The following is a 16,846-nucleotide window of genomic DNA, read 5'->3' as shown; positions in this document are numbered from 1 at the left end:
GTTGGTGGAGTTCAGCAGAGAAACCAAGGCTACAGATAATGAATGGGAGAGGCATTTGTATGTAGAAAATGTAGCACAATTATAACCATATATATATATATGTACTGGGTCTACTTTCAGTCCACAGCCATCATGGTTCAAAAAATGTAACTTTAGCTAAATTCAACATAAGCTGTATTTTGAGACCCATTCCACTCAGGGATAGACCACTTAACTGCCAATTCAGCCAGATCTTCTAACTGATTCAATAAAGTCAAGGTTGTAGACCTGGGTGGTTTCCCCTCCTTCTCCCCGTGCTGACATCTAATTCCTGGGGGCTTAGGTAGCCTCCGTGACATCACGAGGAATTGTACGGACCCTGGTCTGCACCTGTCTAATGGGTTTCCAGTGACAGGCATGCTGTACCATCTGGGCGTTGGCTTTCTAGCCTGGTTTCCTGTATATTCCTCAAATAGACCTTTAGCTACATGCTGTCCGCTACTGCCACAACCTATCCCCACTGCCCAACCATGCCCATTCCTGCAAATGTCCTGCAGATCTGTGGGTTTTGTCTTCTTGAGAAGACACATTTGACTGGGCACAGAAAACTGGCTCACAAGCTTACCATTTCTAGTAGGGTGAGGAATACCTGTAAGACTTTTACTTCCTGAAGTTCCAAGTATAGGGTGGGGAAAACCCCTTCTGCATTCAGTCCCCACACTTGCCTAGGCTTCTAGTGTCTTCTTCCTCCTTTTGGGTTTGGGGGTGCATAAGACCCCTCTTCAAGACCCTTGCTAGCATCTAACTGTACTGTTTCACCTCCCACTCTCCTTTTTCATCAACCCAGAGATAGTTTTCTTTGTTTTATTTTTTTACTGAATGTTTGACCCCCTCTTCCTCCCCTTGATACACAGTTGGCATAACTGTCTTCTGGTTCCTTTGTGACAATTATCCTCTGTGGCTCTGGAGGTCTCATGTTTACCCCAGGAAGGTCATGGGGTAAGAGAGTGTAGTGAAAAGAACCAATATCCTGAAAGATTTATATACTCAATGTCTGTTCTTCCCACACTGTAGGCTCAATGAGGGGCAACATTTAATTTGATTCTTCAGCACTGAATACCTAGAATGCAACACGTAGTGGAGGCCCACATATCTGTAGAACATATGACTGAATAAAGTAATGGGTAGGTGTATAATGAAAGATTCACCGTGTGCATGTATGTGTACACACGCTCATGGATATAAAGAAACTTTGTGTTGCTCTTCACATGGGAACGTGACTCGGTGACTCTCCCTAGCTGAAGTTTGTTGACAATTAGAGGGTATAATAAGGGCCAGCTGGTCTTCAGCCAGAACTAGAGACCATAGAAATTATTTTATGATCTGGCAACTTCTTCCTAGCTTTGAAAAATGAATGCTGGAGAAGAAGACAAGAGAGAAATCATCTGATTTGTGTCTAGGTTTTTCCTAAATCTGCTGTGACCTCTTATTTTTGAGTTTCTTCCCAACCATCCCATATGTCAGTGCTGCAAAAACTTTTCCTTAGAGACAACTCTAAGGACAGAAAGAAACACTCTGCTTTGTAGGAGCAGAGGGCAGAGCTGAAATCCCCTCACTTAAGAAATTTGTTTCATGTCTCATGTTTTGTATTAAATGTTCACATTAATTTTGCATTTGATATCATAATATATGTACGTGGTTTTTAAAATTAATTCTTAAAACTTTTTAACAATGAGTCCCCCTTGCTTCCTCCCTTTATCCCTCTCTATTCCAGTAACTACAGATCAGCTTTCCATCTCTGCAAATTTTCTCTTTCTAGTTGTCTCTTATAAGTGACATTAAGTTTTTTCGTTATGTGCCTTTCTTGTTTCACCAAGCATAATGTTTTCAAGATTCTTCTATGTTGCAGCTTGTCTCACAACTTCATTTTTTATGGCCACATAATATTCTGTGTTGTATAAATAACACATTTTGTTTATCCATTCATTTGTCGATGGGCATTTGAGTTGTTTCCAGCTTTTAACTATTGTGAATAATGGTGCTATAAACATTGGCATCTGAGTATCTGTTTGCACCCCTGTTTTCAATCTCTTTGGGTATATACATAGAAGTGAGATTACTGGGTGAAATGGTAATCCTCTATTTAACTTTTTGAGGAACCATCATATTGCTTTCCACAGTGGCTGTACCACTTTGCATGGTCTGGGAATCAAACTGGGTCTCCCACGTGGAAGGCAAGCCTTCTATCCCTGACCCACCTGTGCACCCGGGCAGGTCTCTTATTAATAAACTCCCTCAGCTTTGTTTATCTGTGAATACTTTAAACTCTCCCTCACTTTAGAAGGAAAGCTTTACTTGATATCTGTCATCAACTGGGGGAACTTTCTGCTGCTATTATGTTTTCTAGCCCTTTCTCTCTCTCTGGGACAACTATGTTTTCCCATATATTGACACATTTGAGGGTGTCACATAAGCTCCTCATGCTTTGTACCTTGTTTTTTTTCAATCTTTTTTCCTTTCTGCTTATCAACCTGGACAGTTTCCGTTTATTTGTCATCAAGTTTACCGATGCTTTCTTCTGCCTTCACCAATCTGCTCTTGAACCCCTCTCTGCTGCATTTATCACTTCAGTTATTGTATTTTTGAGTTCCAGAATTTCTATTTGGTTCTTATTTATAATTTCTATTTCCTCATTGAAAGTCTCATTTTGTTCAGATATTGCTTTCCTGATTTCCTTTAGCTCTTTGTCCATATTTTCCTTTGGTTTGCCTATCTTATTTATGAGAGTCGCTCTGATATCTTTGATTAGAAATTCCAGAGACTGCTCTTTCTAGAATATGTTCCATAAAATTCTTCTTTTCCTGTGACTGGGCCATGCTTTTCTGTGCCCCTGTTTTGCAAATTTTTTGTTGAAACTGGACATTCTGAGTATTATGTTGTGGTCACTTTGGAAAGCTAGTTCTCCCACTCTTAAGCCTGCCAGACTAAGGACAAAAAGGAAAAAATACAGGAAACATGGAAAGAAAGAGAGAGAGATAAGGGTAAAAAGAAAAGAAAATATTGAAAATAGTAACAATCAGGAAAAACACCAGCACCATCAACATCAACAAAAACGAAGGGAAACGAGTAAGAAGTACACTACCTCACCAAGTGTCTTTTTATGTGCTGGTGAGAAGCCAGAAACTGCCCCTTTTGAGGCTGAAACGTAGACCAATGTCCCTGCTCTTTCTTCAGTGATCCTTCAGACCCAGAATGATAAAACAGGGGGAAAAAGATAGACAGATAACAGAGTACACTGGCTGCTATGGAGAGGGCTGAAACCAAGGCAAGAATCCATGTTATGGACTATTGGTCAGACCAGGAAACACCCACACACAGAGGGAAAACACACACACATGCTCACACTCACACACACTGCTCTTTCCATCCAGGGGGCTGGAAGTGCTGTTGTCCAGAAGGCCAAAACTGACGCCAGCTTCCCTACTGGTCCCTCATGCATCTGCCAGGCTGACCTTGACCCTGAACCCCAACTTTTAAAGGAAGAGGTTTTCTCTGCCAGCCCTGGCCCCAGCTGGCTGCTCCTGGAATCCAAACACTGCTACACCCTAGCTGCAGTGACCTCATGCGCCTCTACTCTGGGGCTGGACCCAGGCTTGTGCTTTCACTTACAAAAACTGAACTCTTACTAGCCTCTCACTTCTTCTGGCACTCCTGTAGTGACTCTACATGTCCAGGGTCATCAACTAGTTAATTATGTCTCTTTTTCCAGCTCTTTCATTTTTCTAGTGGATGGAACAACTTGTGAAATTTCCTCCTCTGCCATTTTTTGTATTTTTTTTTGTATGTGTGTTTTAATATAAAAATGGATGTGTTTTTCCCACCCTATCCCTTCTGTTAAAATTACCATCCCAAAAGACATGAGTGTTTATCCCATGACTTCTGTGGATAATGTATATCACCAAAAGGTGTATAGTGTTAAGACATTAACAGTAGGATATTTTCTCTTGGTAAGGTTTTCAAAGTTCCACCCTTATAACCAAACTTCAGGAGTGTAAAAGCTATGTTACCACATCCCTAAGATGCCTTACAAAGCAAATAACTGCCATCTTTACTTACCCAGGGAAAAATGTTCACCTGTGCAGTTTTCACTGGCACCTCTGCATTTCCCAAGTGATTTTATGTGTACCAGAATCATCTTATTTACACTTATTTTATGAAACACAAAATGGACTAAGATTACTGCAAATATACTTATATCACTATTTAATAAGACTGACCCCATATCTTGATAACTGAATGCAATTTGGATATCTAAGTTCAAATGTTCTTAATACATTGCTTCTTGCTGTTCCAACAATGCTGGAGAAAAGGAGAGCAAACACTATCATTGTCCTCATTTCCACTGCCTTCAGTAATACCTGGTCCTGTGCTCCGTCATGTAATAATGGTGGGGCTTTTAAATAACTTTACTGTGACTCACCTTTCACATCCATAAAATGGGCTGGACCATTGTCTCTAGGATTTAAGGAAGACTCAAATAATAACTGCTCAGCCACTGGAGATGGGAGGCCCATGAGGACTAGAAGAGACTCTGCCTTCCCAGGAAGTGAGGACTAAACAAGATGCTACAGATAAAACTGCTTAGCACAGAACCTGCTGGGACACAGTAGTGCTAAGATGTTTGGATCTTTATTTATGGAAGCAGCAATTAATACTTTATGTGCACTTTCTCATTTGAAATATGTTGTTATGTAACAATCCTGTAAGGTACGTTATCTTCATTTTCCTGAAGAGAAAACTAAGGCCCAAGGAGGAAAAGTCACTTGCTCAAGTTCCCGTAGATGGTAAGACCCAGGGCAGGGTCCTTTAGGGGTGAGCTCAGTGCTCCTCTAATCTTTTTTTTTTTTTTGATATTTCTATTGATAAAACAACATGCAAACACAAACATTCTCAATATACACACATTCATACACGGTGTGCAATCTGACTCACAATATCATCACATACTTGTGTATTCATCACCATGTTAACTCTATAGAACATCTGCATCACTCCAGAAAAAGAAATAAAAAGAAAAAAGAAAAAACTCATACAGACCACACCCCTTACATCTCCCTCTCATTGACCGCTAGTATTTCCATTTACCTAATATATTTTAACCTTTCTTCCTTCTATTATTTATTTATTTGTTTTAATCTATATTTTTTTAGCTCCTCTAATCTTAAATGCAGCCTTCAGTTATTTTTTTCCGGACTGATAATGTTATAGCATGAAAGTTTTAACCATATCTGGAGTCCAGTGTGAAATGTTAGATTTATATTTTGTGCTATCATATTAGCAGGAATTATTACCCAAAGAGATTTGGAACTAGGATCATGAATGTAGACATAATTGATGAGTTCTCATTCTTATTTTAACTATTTTTTCTTTTTAGACATTTTATATTACGATTTTTATCATTGTTTAGAGTGATCAAATACTATTATCTGTGGAAAACAAGGAATTTGTGTGCCCAGATTGGATTTGCATATTCAGATTTTTTTCTTTGTAAGAAAGGAAATATTTTGGCAATGGCTTAAGCATCCCTTCTCCCCAGCAGCCCATTCCAATCTCTTTCCTCCTTCTTCAAGGTAACTTACTGGCTGAGGTTTGAATGGTCTGTTTTAAAATTTTACATAAATGGCATAGTTCTGTATGCTTGCTTTTGTAGCTTCCATTTTTTTCCTCTGCATTACACTTGAGATTTGCCCAGGCTCACCATGGAGATTGAGCTAAGGCATTTAGCTTTTCTGAATTTTTTTTTAGCTGTGGCTGTGCCACATGAGAAAAACTAGTGACATAGGGTTGTCTTTGAAATCTTTTGAAAGGGGTTCTTCTCTTAAGCACCTTTTCTTTGCTCGGTTCTTGTGGGAGAGGCCTTGTTTTGTCTGGACTGAAGAGATATCTTGGGGTTTGAATCTATAGTATCCCTTTTGTTCTCCTTTTTGATATTCAGAATTCACATCCTAATTTCCCCCAAAACTAAAACAGTTCCCCAAGGGCAAGGCATCATATGATATATCCCCAACCTTACATGAGGCTTAATAAAAATTTTAGAATTGCAGCAGCATAAATTATAAGAAGCTGTTTAACACAATGAGCTTATGAGAAGACACATAATAGGTGTTCAATTCATGACAGTTTTATTTTTCATGACTCAGGAACACCAGAGGTCTTCATTTAAGCAGGGTTTATTTAGTGCTTATCAACTTTATCTAATCTTGGACACATCACTTCAAAGAAAAGGATGCCCACTGGTAAACATGGGGCCAATACTCACAAAGTGAAATGCATAAAATTAGATCACTTTTTCAGTTATACAGAAGAATGAGATCTGGATTGAAAAGCAACATTTCCTGGACTCTAACTTTGGACCAGACACTTTGCTAAATATGTCGCATATCATTCATCCTACAGAACAGGGATGATATATGTACTGGTCAACTCATATATGATGAAGAAACTGAGGCTCAAAGGAGTTATCCCAAAATTACACAGTTAGGAAGGATTTGAAGAGGCAGTCAGACCACAGGGCTTTTGTTGTCAAACGTAACTTACCTTTACTCTTTATAAGAGATACCTTGCTTGTCTCAGTCTTCAAGTTCAAAGGTCTAGACTGGGGATGGTGTCCTTGACTCATAACCCAAGTGGTGTCAACACTCCCTCGCCAGCCCATGCCCCTTCTACTGACAACCCACAACGATACTCTGAACCCCTCTCCAGGCTAAGAATGGGGGGTATGCTTTTTCTGCAAAAGGGTCACTTCTGCTGTTGAGCAGATCTGCTATTAAAGCTACCTGTCTGCCACCTACACTTTTTTAAGCAGAAGCCCACTTATATTTTAGGAATCCAAAGTAAAACTTCCAGGTCTCAATGGCAAGTGCGTAACCTTCAATATTAGTGCTGAACCTAATCGCAGCTCCAATGATGAGCCTTGGCAAATTATTGGTTTGAAATGTAAATAGGTGAATGCTGATTATCATAAAACAGGCCACAGAATGTCCAAAGCAGATGAATGCTGTTTTAGGAAACTAGCAGACCCTAGCTAGTAGGCAGCTTTGAAGCATTCCAGATCAATCTATATTGTTCTTAAATTCATGTATATTCGCCAGTCCTGGGACTGAGAAATAAGGTCATAAGAATTATTTTATTCTTCTTAGCTAGAAAGCCAGCTCCTGTGATTGTGGACCTTAGAACCTTTAGTCTCTCTGGAGATATTACTGAATTGGCGCCCCATTCTGACTATACAAAAGCCAATGGGTTGATATTTCATGCTAACAACTCTCTGCTGAAGGCCCAGCCTGGGAAGTGTGATTTCCAAGAACTAACTAGGAAGATCCGGAGAACAAAAGTATGGATGTTAGGGGGAACACTCAGTCTGGCTAATTTAGGGAGCTGGTCTAAAATTATACATAGCACTTTGGAGAAAGCTAAAAACCTTGAAATTATAAGTATGGTGCTAGAGTAGCCCCCAAACACCTTTTTCTAGCTTTGTGATATCAGGGAACAATTCACCAGAAAGTAACTTCTTAGAGCTTTAGTTTCTTCTTTTTGTGTTTTGAAAGACCCACCTTTTATTTTGCTAAGTCAGAGAACTTTGTGTTTTTTGTTTTTTGATTTTTCAGATTACATGCATGGAGATAAGCAAATCTGGAGAAAGCCTTTTGCACTCCAACAAAGAATCTGGCTAATATCCATTATTTGGTTCAATCCCAAAGTGAAAAGTTATTTCTACCAGAAGTCTCAATGTGTACCTATAGTTGTGAACAAGTTCTATACTGCAAATTAGCCCACACTTTCTATTTGAAATCTATAAATAATACAAGAACTCAATCAGATCATTTAAAGTCATCTTATACACATTCCTTCTTCCAAGATGAAGCTATTTAACAAACGTCTTACACCTTGGGGGAAAGCTCTTCTTTACTTACCTACTTTCAAAGCAATAACACCAGCACTCGAGTTTGGACAGTGGGGGTTCCTATATAATAAAAACCCCAACCTGTCAGGCAGGGAAGTATGTTGTAGTATTACGGCCATTTCACACAAGTAAAGACTCTTTATATGTGAAAGGGTGAAGTCAGGTTCACTAAGGAGTTTTTCGTAAAGATTAAACTGAGGTGACACATGGTAGGCATCTGACAAAGGGCAGCATCTACTACCAGTCCTGCTATTTTCTACTCTCCCAGCACCGGGACTAGTACTACATCAACTATTCATGACACTAACCATGCAACAACTGAATTCCATTTGTGTGGAGCCACTCAGGCATGGCCCACTGACCTGGGAAGGGCAGCAAACCACGTGTATCTTCCTACAGAAGCCAACCAAGAGTCCCTGTGAGGACAATCTCTTTGCAGAAATCTTCCCACTTAGTTCAATTTTATGAATTCTAATTGTTCATTGTGATACCAATTAAAAGCAATGGGTTCTCTGCCCGATGCACTCAAATGACCAGTTCCTGACATACTAGGGTTTCAAAGAGAGGAAGAGTTTATTGCTAAGTGCAAGGCAGGAGATCAGATGGTTTATTGGCCTAAAAATCTGTCTGCCCAAACTGCAGCAACTTTGATAGTTTTCAAGTATCAAAAGATGGACAGGTTTTAAGATAATGCACACAATGGCTCTAGATGATGTGATTAGCAGTGATCTAATTATTGAGCATGCTCGGATTGATTACATACTTAGCCAGGTGGTTTAGGAATTGGGGTGGGTTAGTCCTAGGCAGACTCATGTTCTTTCATTAATAAACATTAGGAGCTGTCTTTAGTGATCATAAGACTCTAAAGTTGAAAAACTGAATGAGGGGGTACAAATGAGTACCAATCATAAGGTTTTTACAATCACAAGATAAAGCCCATAGAGTTATCCAATCATTTTGAAAGATCAAGGCAGCTGGACCACAGTTCAGAAATTTCAGGCATTTCTCTTTGGCTATTCAAATATACTAGAAAGTAAAAAATATCTATATAATGATTCAGTAGCCATAATCATTGTTAAATCTTAACTTCTCGGTTACAGTTTCATTTATTTAGAGACATTGGCTGAGTTCCTTCCATGCACCACCCCACTTTGTTTGCTGGGAACACCCCTAAGATGGGGTCCAGCCTTCAGGTACACTACAGTGGTCCCCGGGCATTATGTGATTCCTCGCATCCCTGCCACAAGTTTTTAAAATGTTGACCTTTGCCAAGCCAGATCGTTTGAGTCTGCCAGCCCTTCCCGACACACAGGATTGCAACATCTTTTCTAGAGTCACAAACTCAGGTCTCACAAGGAGAAGAGGATGGAGTGGCTGAGAGGCCAGGTGGCCGGCAGGGAGAGCCTGTTTGGTTTAGGCTCACGTCACCTGCGGAGCGACCATTCTTCCAGGGGACGCAGTGACAATCCCATCCCACCCCATCGCCCTTTAGAAAGAGAGGCTGCCCCCGCCACTGCCACAGAGCCCCTTGAACAAAGCTGAATCTGGCTCTGAACTTGACCTGGCCAACCCTTTTTCACTTCTGAAAATTACTATAAGAATGGACCAGGCCTGGAGAGAGAACCCTGGAGAGGGGACCCTAAGTCCACTCTTTCTTACATATAAATGTAAGAAAGCAGTTGGAGCTTTCTTACATTTATAAAAAATGAAAAGGAAAGAAAAGGGCTCCTTCGTAAAAAGAGTAGACGAGGCTTGTGAAGAGATAAAAGGATTCCAGCTGGGGAGGGATACATTTTTTCCTGCAGAGTGAAGGTTTTTTTGGCTGTGTGACAAGAGCTAATTTTAGAACAATAATTCTTGAAAGAAAATGACTTCTGAAGGCTAAGATACATGGAGTGCTTCGCTATATAGCGCTCATACTAAATCTTCCTTATTATTTCAATGTTAAAGTAAATACTTAGATTTAAGATCAGTTCAGACAACTCTTCTACATGAAAAAGACACAAGTGTTTTTCAAACCCACAGAAAACCTGGCCAGATGGCACTTGCAGCAGAGAGCTCAATCAAAATGCATTTTCAAAAGCCCCCATTCAAGAAGAACTGGCAATAAAGTTTGTCAACCCCAGGGCTTAAGAGGGACCTCATTAAAGTGGCAAAGCACAGAATTAACTTCTCTTTAAACCTTTGAACAAAACAGAAAGTTAGCTGTATTAATTCCCAAGCTGCATTATAATGTACATCACAGTGTTTGCATTTCATAATTTCACCTGACAACTTGTAATAAACTGTGCCTTTTGGAAAATGATTTCTTTCAGAACAATCTGAAGGAGAATTTAAACACCCTTTTATACTGTTTTGAATATCCACGAGGACAATGTGACTCATTTCTTTGTCTGGGAATTAATATTTAAGATATGGGCACCTAAATTCCTGAGCAAGTGGAACAAGCAAGATAATTTTGAGCAGCGGGTGCTTTTGATTTTGACTGCAGTTGAAACCTCCCCGTTACCATGGAAGTTTCCTAGGGAGAGTAAAGTGGGAAGAAAGGGGAAATGGAGAGCAGTTCCTTTCCACTATGGAAAGAAAGAGAAAGCCACACCGCATCCACTGTGCAAAATCTCTTGTCCCTGCCCTTCCCAGGAGAAAGCTGGCAAGAGCTCAACATCTTCAGTCACTTCAGCCGTTCTCGGCAAAGCAGGCATGAACATATGATCAGGGAGCACCTTTTTATTGGCACCTGGGGACAGATGATTTGCCTGATGCGGCCTCTTATATCTCCCTGATGCAATTTATATAGCACCAGCTAATGATGGAATATAGCAGCAAGCATTAGAGAACACTTTGTTTAAGCCATGTCATTATAATATTTCAGAGGTCCTATATTAGGGGGAAAATGTGTGGGTTTTTTTCCCCTCCTATTGCTTAAGCAAACATTTCTTTTTATTAGGTCATTTCAAGAAAAAGAATACGGCAATTTATGATGTCCCCACTTCTCTCTAACCTGGATTTTTAGAAATCTACTAAGGAAAGAAACCCATGATACTTACAATGATTGCTATAGTGTTTTGCTAGCTGAGGATTTGCTTTTGCCTTGAGATTCAATCATTTTGGAGACTATTCCCTTAATTGGCAACAGAAGGTTTGCAGTTCCATAGGTTGCGGCAAAGCTTTTGGATTATTAAAAGTTGAGGCCTGATCATGGGTTGAGGAAGTGACCCCACTCTTTTCCATTATTACTGTGCATTAGGAGCCACATAATTCTCATCTAATGAAAAATCATAATTCTCCGCATCGTAAAACTGACTCCTTTTGCCCAAAGGGCTTCACAGCTGTGACCTCGTCCTCCTTCCCAGCACACCACTCACAGGCAGCCCCTTCCGTCTGTCCCGCTCTGCTCTTCCTTAACTGTCTGTCTTCCCAGATGGCCTCCCTTTAATGTCTATAAACCCCCCATGAAAAAGTCATGGTGTTCTTTCAGGTTGGGAAGTAGGCATGTTAGTATTCTGAAATCCATATGTCAGATCCTCTGAATCCTGCCATGAAATTGAGCAGAGCCTGAAATGAAGTCAGATTCACCTTCCTGGCTTCAGTTCCTATGGCTTCTTGACTTCGCTGGTCTAAACAACATTAAGTTCTGTTAATGTTGTTTGACATTAACAACATTAACAGCATCTGTCACGGGGGTGCTTGGTGCTGAGCACGGCTTCCAGTCACCCCCCCCCCAAACAAATCTGGGCTTCCTTTTCATTGTTTCACCTGCCCCTTCTCTCTGCACATGCCCTGTTCTTTGACTCTGTGTTTAGAAAGCATTTTCTCAAGCCAGTGGCTGAAGATAAGGAATGCTCAGTTTTCCATTCTTTAGTGATTCACCCATGCCAGGAAACCAGGCTATGACGATTTCCAGCCAGCAGCAGAAAGGCTGACTTTTACATTAGCAAGTACAGTCTCATTAGAGGCAGTTTTCTGATTTCTATTAGAAATGTTCAGATATTGGAAACAAACTTCTAGACCTTCAGGTTGGACATTATACCTCAAAGCATTATCTCATGAGCCGACAGGCTTTAGACAGACGGCTTAAGTACATTCCCCAGATTGTGCTCATCCACAAACTTCATTTCCTGCGCTCAGTGAGATGTGTATAGAATTTGAGAGGAAGAATTTAGACATTTTTACAGCAGTTGGACATTGCCAGAGTATTCAGGCATGGCACTGGTGGTGGGGGAGGGGTTTGTTCCTTTCCCAAAGATAATCTGAGAAACCTATCTCAGAAATTACAGTCACACTTGGTATGATCAGATGGAATCAGAATTTAGAATTGAAAGTGTAAGCCCTAGCATCAAACTAATCAGTTTATATGCAATATCTGCTGCTGGTTAACTGCGTGCCTTTGGACAAGTTACTTAGTTAACTCTATGGGCCTCAATTTCCTCATCTGTAAAATGGATATAACAGTAGTTCCCACCTCATTTGGTGCTGGGAAGATCAAGTGAGCTTATCCCAGAAAAGTGCTAAGTACAGGGTCTGGCATATAGAAGTTTAACTGCAGGTATTTTTTCTTTTATGTCTATTTTTTTTTTCCATCAGTGTTTCTGGCTTGGTGAAAGCATGTTCTACATATGCATATTTGATTTGAGTGTACATGAAATCTATAGTTATGCTTTCATGTGAATTCAAGATCAAGCAAACATTTTTTAAAAGCCACAGTTCAGACTCTAAATGAATGTTGGATTTTATGGAATCCCTTTGGGTGTTTAGACCCTTATCTCAAGGATATTGCAATTCTTCATAACGTTTTTTGTCATCCTTATTGAACATTTCTATCAGAGCCTGTTCCAGTGATTTATTCCTGTGTAATAAGTCACCTCAAAATGAGTGCCTTGCAATGTCAATCTGTCCTTATCTCCTGTGGTCCTGTGGGTTGAATGGGCTCAGATGGGTTCTCACTTGGCATCGCTCCTGCATTGCAGACAGATGTTGGCAAGGCATGGAATCATCAGAAATTTCACCAGGCCTGGATGTCCAAGAGGGCTTTTTCCCTCTTCCTGCCTGCTGTCTGGACTGGACGGCTGAAACAGCTGGGGCTGCCCCTGCATCTCCTCTGCATGTGGCCTTTCCATCCCACCAGCTTGGACCTCCTCACTGCACGGTGGGCTTGGGGCAGTGGTATGTCTTAGTTGGTATGTCTTAGACTCAGAGTTCTGAGAGTCAGGAAGTGGAAGCTGCTGGCCTCTCTAAAATCTGGGCCTGGTACTGGCATAATATCGTCTCTGCCATATTCTGCTCGTGAAAGCTCTGATTTTCTCCAGTGGAGGAGGCAGTGACCCCACCTCTTGATGGGAGAATCAAAGCATTTGTTCCCATTTTGAGTCTGCTTCAGAGCCACAAAAGAAATGTGATTTCCTTACTTTGGCATATCATTTTTTTCCCCTACCAAATACAGTGTATAGTTTCCAGAGTGACTACATTGATGTAGGTGACATTCATTTTATTAAGCTGGTTAAGTTTTTACCTGTTAGAGTGAAATCACCAGCTATGACATTATGGCCACACACCACATGCCTCTGTGTTTTAACAGTGATCAGCCTGTGGTGGGAAAGGAGTGGGATGGATGAGTTACTGATTTCTACCTGTGTGCTCATCCGCTCCCTCAGACCTTACCTTCTATGTTCTAATCTTGACTTCATCCTCCTTGTTGCCTCTCTGCTCCTGTCCTGTTTCACCCTGAAAACCCAGGTAGAATCCACATTACTTCTTTGCTCAAGTAACTTCACCCCCTCCGTATTTCCCCTGAAGTATATGACCCCTACATCCAAACAGGCACTCAAGGTCGTCTGCTGTTGGAAGGAGATGGCTTTCCAGTTGTTTTCTCCAAGGGGTCTCCCTTCTTCCAACACCAGCACCTCAACACGTATCTGTGCACAACATCAGACACACAGCCCCTGTGTTCTCACCCCTGCCACACTATCATGTCACTCAGGCAACAAATAGTTATTAGGTTTTCGGCCTTTACGAGGCTCTATGCTCACCTTTAAGCGCCAGCAAGTGCAGTTATTATTCCACAAGCACACCTTATGTGTTTCCCCTTTCTGGGACTTGGCTTGTGCTCCTTCAAGGTTGGGAGCATAGCTTATTAATGTTTTGTTGTTTCCCTTAGTACCAAGCACTGTGAAACCCACATTGCAATATACATTGGTAGCAATACTGTACAGAAAAGACGGTGGTTCTCTCTTTCGTTATGTCTTATGCTTTCCATCTCTGCCTCCTTTGTCACCCTTTCTCAGTTGGAGACTCATGTGGAGTCAGCCTGCTCTCTAGCTCCACCCTTATTTAAAATTTTAATATACTCCCCTCTTAGTTCACCATTGATTCCTGGTAAGGGTATTATCAGAAGTTAACAAGCACCCTGGCATAATTTTCCTCCAACAGCCACAGCCACTGAAGCATTGCTTCATTCAACCCTTTATGTGGGCTTCAGGCTTGTCCCAGGCACCCGGCTGGCCCTAGGGGAGGCCATAAGAATCAGATGTGGCTATCACCTCTTAGCAGCACACAGCAGAGCTGGTATAAAACAGATGAGCGTTGAACCTTTGGTGGTCTGATAAGCAGGTAAGAGAGGCCAAACCATGCTTGACTCTCCTGCTTTGCTTAACCAAATTGGTATTTGGTAAACTCACATGCTGGGAGAGGTTGTTGGGAGGTCTGGGGCAGGTGGTTTTCATGGTGGGGAGGGAGACATGTAACTGAATCACCTGGGGGGGGGAGGCTTTTCCAAATATATACCGCCCCCCCCCCCCCACCTACTCTCTCAGGACTCTTAGCTGAGACAGTGATTCCCCTGTCTTGCCCGCTGGGGGGCTGGGTAGTGTGGGATAAGACATCTGAATTCAGCCAAAGCTGCTCAGATGATTCTAGATTCTGATGCTCCTGCTAACCCCGCTCTTCAGAAATACTGCTCAAAACATATTGTTCCCAAACAATGCCTCTGAGCACTTGTTCCACCTGTGCTAACTGCCTGTTATTTTTCAGGTCCATTTCTCCTCCCACTGCTGACCCGGGATCTGCCATGAAACCAAACTTGAAACAATGGAAACAATTAATGCTCTTTGGGATATTTGCTTGGGGGCTCCTGTTTCTGGTGATTTTCATGTGCTTCACCGACGGCAACCCGGCGGAACCCGCGCCGAGTTCCTTCTCCTTCCTGGAGGCCAGAAGGCTCCTGCCCGTGCAGGGGAAGCAGAGGGCCATCATGGGGGCGGCGCACGAGCCGGCGTTTCCCGACGGCGCGGCCGGGAACAGGGCGCTGCTGGACCGCGCGGACGCGGGCCCTGGCCACCAGCGGGGGTGGACCCGGGCGAAAGACGGGTTTGACAACGAAGAGGATTTTGTTCCACTCCAGAACAGGAGGAAATCTCAGAGTGCTTTCTACCGGGGAGAGGAGCACGTCGGCGATTCTCATACCGCTGCCCTGCCGGGGCTCCCCCGCCAGGCCCGGGGGGCGCCGCGGTTCCTCCCTCCCGGGGAGCGGGCGCCCAGCGAGGGGGCCTGGCCCGCCGGCCACGGCCAGAGCAGGCGGGGGAGGAAAGGGCCCCTGCAGCGGCCAAGCCCCGGCCCCGAGGACGGCGACGCCTGGGACAGGCTGTCCGCCACCATGTCCCGGGCCTTCCTCTCCCGGCTGTGGAAGGGAAACGTCTCCTCCAAAATGCTGAGCCCGCGCCTCCAGAAGGCGAGGAGCGACTACCTGAGCACCAACAAGCATGGGGTGCGCTTCCGGGGCCGCCGGGGGGGCGCGGCGCACCCGCACGGAGCTGCTGTGCGAGCTGCGGAGCAGGGCCCGGGCCAGCACCCTGGACGGGAAGGAGGCGCCTTTCGCGGCGCTGGGGTGGGAGAGGCTGGTCCCCGCCGTGCCCCTGAGCCGGCTGCACCCCCAGGGCCTCAGGAGCTGCGCTGTCGTCATGTCTGCGGGGGCCATCCTGAACTCCTCCTTGGGGGAAGAAATAGGTGGGTTCTCATCGGGAGGCTTCCGGACTCTCCGTCTGGGGGTGGGGCCTGGGGCGGACCGCATCAGGAGCTGGTCCCTTCTACCAGGATGGTGGCACGAGCGCACTGGCCCCGTAGTCGGGGATCCCAGCACTGGCCGGATTTCTCACATTGGCTGCGGAGCGTTCAGGTGCTCTTCCCTCCCTGAGACCCAGTAAGTCTATCTGAAATCCCAGCAGAAGGCCTCTTCTGGGGAATTGTCTTACAGTCTGGAAACCAGAGGTGGAGAAGTGTGGGCTGGAGGAAGGGATGGGAGGGCCTGGGGACAGAAGAGGCCGTCTCCCCAATGCCAGGGGCCAGGGAAGCAGTAGAAGGTGGACATGCCGCCTATTGCCATGGTGTCCTCTCCTCACTGTGCCTTCTCAGACCTCATCTCCTGCACAAACTGTGGTCTACAAGGTTAGGCCCCCTGCCTGGCCCAGAAAAGTCTGTTTTTAAACCCATCTTGTGTCGGAAATGTAGGAAGAGTAACGAGGAAGAGGAGGGAAAGCCGGAGGGAGAACTCCCATGGAGAGAATGATTAGGATTGTCAACCCCAAAGAGGGTGAATGATGATGCTTTTGGTTACTTCAGGGGTTAAACCCATATGGTTGGGGGGGTGGAGGTGCGGGAGTGGGTGGGGGACAATCACAGGAGAGCTGACTGCTACTGAGAATATTGCTTCCCTGGAGGGGGACAAGTTTTGACCTCCAGCCATTAGCAAACAAACCACCCTCGGCAATTTTGGACCCAGTTGCCCCTGGGACTTTATCCCCAGGCTAATTCCACCGCTGCAGCCAGTGAGCAAGTGGCGTGGCCTTTTAGCCTCATTCATTCATTTGATGACCATTTACTGAGCCTGTACCGTGTGACAGGTTCTCTACTAGATGC

General features: G+C 43.6%; 1 protein-coding gene across 1 annotated transcript in view; it reads left to right on the top strand.

The window, feature by feature from the left end:
• ST6GAL2 (ST6 beta-galactoside alpha-2,6-sialyltransferase 2) overlaps positions 1–16,846 on the top strand; it is an 81,831-nt gene that overhangs the window by 25,863 nt on the left and 39,122 nt on the right. Inside the window, 2 exon segments of the mRNA XM_077134935.1 lie at positions 14,966–15,719; positions 15,721–15,937. Of these exon segments, the coding sequence (XP_076991050.1) occupies positions 15,003–15,719; positions 15,721–15,937 (934 nt within the window). The 5' untranslated portion in view covers positions 14,966–15,002.

This window comes from Tamandua tetradactyla, chromosome 17 (genome assembly GCF_023851605.1).
Source record: "Tamandua tetradactyla isolate mTamTet1 chromosome 17, mTamTet1.pri, whole genome shotgun sequence".
Classification (NCBI taxonomy): Eukaryota; Metazoa; Chordata; class Mammalia; order Pilosa; family Myrmecophagidae; genus Tamandua; species Tamandua tetradactyla.
This window is presented reverse-complemented; position numbering and strand designations above follow the sequence as displayed.